This window comes from Marmota flaviventris, chromosome 1, assembly GCF_047511675.1.
Source record: "Marmota flaviventris isolate mMarFla1 chromosome 1, mMarFla1.hap1, whole genome shotgun sequence".
Taxonomy (NCBI): domain Eukaryota; kingdom Metazoa; phylum Chordata; class Mammalia; order Rodentia; family Sciuridae; genus Marmota; species Marmota flaviventris.
Genome location: NC_092498.1, coordinates 94,311,682 through 94,317,902, shown reverse-complemented (window position 1 = coordinate 94,317,902; position 6,221 = coordinate 94,311,682). Strand labels below are relative to the sequence as shown.

The following is a 6,221-nucleotide window of genomic DNA, read 5'->3' as shown; positions in this document are numbered from 1 at the left end:
GATGGAGAATGAGTGGGTGGGAAGGAGGGAGGAGGAGATGTCCTTGGGATAGAATTCTCCTCTCATAGGGAAGTGCCCAGAAGCCCAAGGGGTGCTCAAGACCTCTTAGTCCGGCAAAGGAGTCAGGACGAGAAGGAGCTTGGGGAAGGGAGGGGGATAAAAGAAAGGTTTTGCAGCATGCCAAGGCCAGGTGACAGGGTGGGAGAGGCACCCCTGCAGGTCTAGGGTGGAGAGTAAAGGGGGTAGGGTGGGCCACAGCTCCAAGGAGAGGACCTGAGGAAGGTGACAAAACACGCAGCAGAGAAACCTGTCCCACGCTCTCACTGCAGCCAGGCAGGTTAATCTGTTTATTTTTTCAAAACAAACTAAAAATCACCACTCAAAATATTTGAGAAGAGTGCTCAATCACAGTTAAAAGCTTTCTGCAATTTGCAGCCGGAACATCACATACTGGTGGGTCAGAGATCAGCGCTCTGGTATGGCTCAGCCAGGGCTTGGGCTTTTCAGTTCTGAGGCTGTTCTCACGTGGCCAAGCGACCAGCAGTGACAGCCCCACGCTGCTGAGCTCAGTGCATCCGGGGAGACATCTCAGACCTCTGTGGGCTGCTGCTGTGCCCGCCTGGTGCAGCAAGGGCCCAACATGCTCCCCCACCCACCAGGAGAGGTCCTAAATGTCCCCGAGGGAAACAGCGGGCCACGACCCATGTGCAGACTTCCTCAGATGAAGACGGAAAGGGCCTGCACTGTCACCAGGAAGGGCCAACTCCTGGCCTGTGTCCAGCTGGGTCGGGGGGGCGAAAAAATCAAGTTAGGGGTCATCATCGCTCATGCTTAATGTTGGCTTCACTCCGCTCCAAGGTGACCCCATTGCCATTCCGAGGACCTTCCTTCTTGCTCCAGTCTTTTTCTGTGTAAAACTCAGCAAGCACGGGGCAATGTTCAGAAGCCACTCCGCCCCAGGACCAGTTATCTGGAATCCAAGGGTTCGTGAGACCTTCTCTCACCACAGCCCAGTGACCTGAAGGGAGAGGGAAGGGACCAAGGAATCAGGCCGGCAGGTGCAAGGTCAGAGCGGCCCATGTGTCAGCGGAGGGATCCCTAAGAGTCCGCCTCCAAGAGCTGAGTGCCTGTCCCCCGGACTAGAAATTCCAGTCCCCAGGGTCTCTCAGTCCTGGTTGCATGTTAAGACTCATGGGGGACCCAGGCATTGCTACTTTTATTATTTTAAAATTTCTTAGTGAAGCATAATAGGCATCTGGAGACTTGGTAAATGTCTAGGGAGGGTTCAGAACCACTGTTTTAGTCTTTCATCAAAAGATCCTACTATGAGGCTTAGGGTGCAGCTCAGGGGCAGACAGCTTGCCTAGACCTTGGTTTAATCCCCAGCAACACACACACACACACACACACACACACACACACTCACACACACACCCTCCCTCTGTCCCTCCTTTTTGCTGATTAGTTGTCTCCTGACTCAGCAGGCTATAGTTGGGGAGAATGGTTGTTTTTCCTGAGAAAAGAGATGACCCACCACACCCTGCTGCTTGTGAAGCACTGAGCACTTTTTTCCTCCTGACGCTGCTCACCGGATAACAGCATGTTGGGGAGTCCCATCCACAACACAGTGTCTGAACATTTGACAAATGTTTGTTGAATGACTAAAGTTCAGGTAAGTTATCAGCTCATCTGGGAATTAGCCAAACTCTGCTAATTTACAGGGATGATCTATAATGAGGTTTGCCTGAGATCAGTCCGGCACCTTTTAATTGTGTGCCACACCCCTTCATGCTTAAAAGTGTCTCCAAATGAATGATACTTATATGGTCACTACCTAAATGGTGACCCCTTCTCTCCCCATAAATTCCGCAGAGGAGGCAAGATAGCACTGCATTGTTCAACATGGGGAAGCATGAGGAAGTCCTCCCCTACCTGTGAACACCTTCTTCAAGCTTTTGCTGATCCAGATGTTGTCCAGAGACTTGGAGCCTTGAGGATTCTTGGTGCTGATGTTGGTGAAGGTGTGGGCAGGGATCAGGTGGTAGAATTTTTCCCTCCTCAGGATATCATAGTCACTGCTATCTGGTCCTTGGCCAAAATCCCCTAAAATAATGACATCTTTTTCTCCTATAAGTGGAAGGAAGAAAATTAGGAATTAAGGAGCAAGTAGAAAGCAAAACTCGACCTTGACCTCAGTCACTTGAAATGGGATTGTGCTGACTCTCCAGGGTGAGGACTACAGCAGGTTTCTCATTCTCCCTATTTTTCTAAATGTTTTGTGCAACTGTTGCCCCCGAACTTTAAGAGGAGGTTAATTTGGAGAGGAGAGGTAACACAGAAACCACCCCTATTCGAATCCAATGGTGGAAAAAGGCCTTAGGGTCTTGCCCACATGTTTAACAAAAGCCCAACAGACATTTACAGAGCACCTTCTCGGGTCCTACTGTGCGGGTGATTCAGAGATGAATAAAACACACTCCTGCCCTCGAGGAGCTCACAATCTAATGGACAGACAGACAAGAGTGGAGTTTGAGTATCAAACCAGAAGCACAGAGAATATAGCACAAGGAAGGGGGGTCAGGGAGCTCCCTGGAGGTGGTGATGGCTCACTTGGGTCTTAGAGTATGTGCAGGAGTACTCAGGGCAGCAAGGTGAGCTGGAACCCGCACAAGGGCAGGGAGCTGGGGAACTGCCTGGTTTCATGTGTATGTGTTGGGGGCAGTACCTAGAATAGCTGGATGCTTCTACCATCTAGGGTGTCAAGAAGCCAGATGCTCAAGATGAGGCTGGAGAGGTAAGCAATGCTACTCCCTGATTGGCAGTTGTGCTCTATCTGCCTGAGGATTAATTAAATCAGATCACTAGACCAGGGGAAAGTTTGGGTCCCTCCTTGGCCTTCAATGAGCAGCTACAGCATCCATCACCCATGGTGATGGACATGATTTATAATTCTCCTGCTGCGGATAACTTCTAAGGCTATTCCCAAAGCTGTAAATAATGCTGAAATGAGAAACTCATTCAAATATCTGTATCCCTGCTTTCTGTCCTTAATCTAGGACAGAAAAACAACATGGCCACCAGTCCAGACACTGGAGAGACTGTGCCAGCCTAGTTTCCAAAGGCTGCTCCGGTGTCAACCCTCCCAGCAAGGTAAGAAAGTTCCCCTCTCTGCATCCTTTATCAACATTGAGTATCCCCACTGAAGAAAATTAGCTTGGTACGTGAAAATGGAAGCCTCTTTCTATTGGTAGTCACTTTTCCTCTCTTTGGGGTTGCCCGTCTCTATGTAAATTATATGAAATTCGGCTGTGCAGGAGATTTACCTCTTCTTTGTGATTTATTTTTTAATTTGGGGGGGCGGTATCAGGAATTGAACCCAGAGGCATTCAACCACTGAGCCACATCCCCAGCCCTATTTTATATTTTATTTAGAGACAGGGTCTCACTGAATTGCTTAGCACCTCGCTTTTGCTGAGGCTGGCTTTGAACTCTCAATCCTTCTGGCTCAGCCTCCCAAGCCACTGGGATTACGTCATTTATTAATTTATTCAATCACCTGTATCAGTATGGACTCCTGAATATTTATTTATTTTATACAATGAGTTATAAACCACTAATATGTTACTTTGTTGCTTCATTTTTTCTAGCTTCTATCTTCGGGAGCTCTTTCTGTTGGCTCCAGTTTCCTTTTGACACATACCCACCATAGGTTTGGTGTGGGCACTTCATCTTTCCCGAGTGGCCAAGATGCGCCAGGATCATCCTGTCCTTGAAGCCCTTCTTCAGGAGCCCTTATCTGAGAATAGTGTTGGAAACTGAGATCTGGGTGCTGGCTGGCTCATCATGTCTCTTCTTTGTATATGGTACTAGAGGCTTATTTATTGACCTACATGAACTCTTCATATATTATATCTCAGAGCTGTTTTCTTTCTCTGGTCTTCACTTGCCTTTTCATTTGATCTATGACCAGTTGAAGCACATCAACTAAGCACAGGTGTGTAATTTTTTTATGTACTACTATCTAACAAAATTTTCCTAGAGCCAGGCACAGTGGCGTATGCCTTTAATCACAGTGGCTCGGGAGGCTGAGATTGGAGAATCTCGAGTTCAAAGCCAGCCTCAGCAAAAGTGAGGCACTAAGCAACTCAGTGAGACCCTGTCTCTAAATAAAATACAAAATAGGGCTGGGGGTGTGGCTCAGTGGTTGAGTGCTCCTGAGTTCAATCCCTGGTACCAAAAAAAAAAAAAAAAAATATATATATATATATATACACACATATATATATATATTCACTGAATTTTTTATAACATCATCTCTAATGTTTTGTTCTTTACCCTGCTTAGAATTTACTTTTATTTTTCCCACAAACAACTGACCGCTCTGACAGTGTCATTTCTTGAAGAATCCTTTCTTTCTCAACTAAATTGTAAAACCAACCTGTCATTTAAACATCTTGAGCATCATGTATCTGTTTCTAAGCTTTCTCCCCTCCTGTGCATCTATTCTTGAGCTGGTACTATAATACATTTTAATAACCCTTCATTAAAATTACTGGAATATTGATAGCTAATGTGATTTGAAAATTAAAATTTGATTTTTTTAGTAAACCAATGTCAACTTCATTTAATGTTCTTATTCTTAGCTGGCCAGAGAACACTGTTCCTTGTTCCTATGCCTCCTACTATTCTACACATAAATGAACAGACAAGTTCATCTATTTTCACAAAAATCATAGCAATGTCATCTATCAGATCTCACCTAATTTTTCTGCTTATCAGTGTATCCTAGAGATGGATCTGCTTCAAATCAGTAGTTTTCAAACATTTTTTTCCTTATATTTATTTATTTATTTAGATGCTGGGGGTTGAATCCAGAGGGTTTTTTATCACTGAGCCACATCCTCTGCACTTTTTATTTTTTGAGACAAGGTCTCACTAAGTTGCTTAGTGCCTCACTAGATTGCTAAGATTGGCCTTGAATTTGCTATTCTTCTGCCTCAGCCTCCCAAGCCACTGGAATTACAGGCATGCACCACCAAACCTGGCTGGCTGGCTATCTATCTATCTATCTATCTATCTATTCATTTTTGTGGTAGTGGGAATCAAAATCAGGACCTCACATGTGCCAGACAAAGACTCTTCCACTGAGCTATAACCTCTGTCCCATATGTGTATACGTGTGTGTGTGTGATTTTTTTTTAACTGGAAATTCCTGTTCTCAAATGAAACCCTGTAGGAAGCCTGCAAAGTAAATGGGTACAAATGGAGCTGCTCTAATTGAAGTAGGAGGGAGACTCTCTAAAAAGCCCTTGGGACAATGTGGGTTCCAAAAAATATTAATGCCCGAGTTTCACCCCCAGAAATCAGGGGTCCTAGGGGCATGGAGATGCTGGTGTACTCTCTGGTGGCCTGGTCCTCAGTGTTTCCTACAGCTCTCAGGGGTTATGTGTGCAGCAGGCTTGGGAACCACTCCCAGGGCACAGCTGAAACCTGGTGCAGTAAACACACACAAAGATATGAAACAGATGGATTTCTTGAATTATGGAGTCTTCCCACCCGAGAACTACATGCTTATTGATTCAAGTCCTTTTAAGTGTTCTTTAGTAGTTTTATAGTTATCCTTATTTTATCACCATATCTCCAAGTATTTGATATTTTAAATTTTTATTATGAATGTGATCTTTTATTTTATTATGAATGTGTGCTTTTGCTCTTTATATTTTTCAATGGAATTATTGATAACATATCACAAAATTCATTTTTCTTCTCTCATTTTTTTTGAACTAGCCAGTTTTCATAATTCTTTTGCTGGGATTATTTATTTTCAGTTTAATAAACCGACAGTCATATTCTCTAAGAGGAGCAGTGATTCTTTTGTCTCCATTCTCCTTAAGTCTTTGTTTCACTTTATTAATCCAAATTAACAAAGGCGGAAGAGTAACCACAGAGAGTTACTGAAAATGAATCAAAACCCTACAGAGCAGATTATCTGGAAACACTGGCTCCTGGCCCCAATTCTAGAGAAAACAGCTGAATGACTCTGAGATGGCATCTGAGCTTTTGCCACCTCTCAGCTCCTTGGCCTCAGGCAAACTTTTAGTTGAAAAAATGGAGAGAATTGTTCACTTCCTGTTGGTTGCTACTGCAAATGGTTAGAAAGTGGTTGGCATGGGGCCTCTCACATGCACTCAGGTCTCCTTGCCTGAGTCTCCTGAACCAGA

At 44.6% G+C, this 6,221-nt stretch overlaps 1 protein-coding gene across 1 annotated transcript in view; it reads right to left on the bottom strand.

The window, feature by feature from the left end:
* Window positions 1-313: 313 nt before the first annotated feature.
* Eepd1 (endonuclease/exonuclease/phosphatase family domain containing 1) overlaps window positions 314-6,221 on the bottom strand; it is a 117,163-nt gene continuing 111,255 nt past the window's right edge. Inside the window, exons 7-8 of the mRNA XM_027939636.2 lie at window positions 1,933-2,127; window positions 314-1,018 (exon numbers count right to left, since the gene is read on the bottom strand). Coding sequence (XP_027795437.2) covers window positions 819-1,018; window positions 1,933-2,127 — 395 coding nt within the window. The 3' untranslated portion in view covers window positions 314-818. The remainder of the gene's footprint in view (window positions 1,019-1,932; window positions 2,128-6,221) is intronic.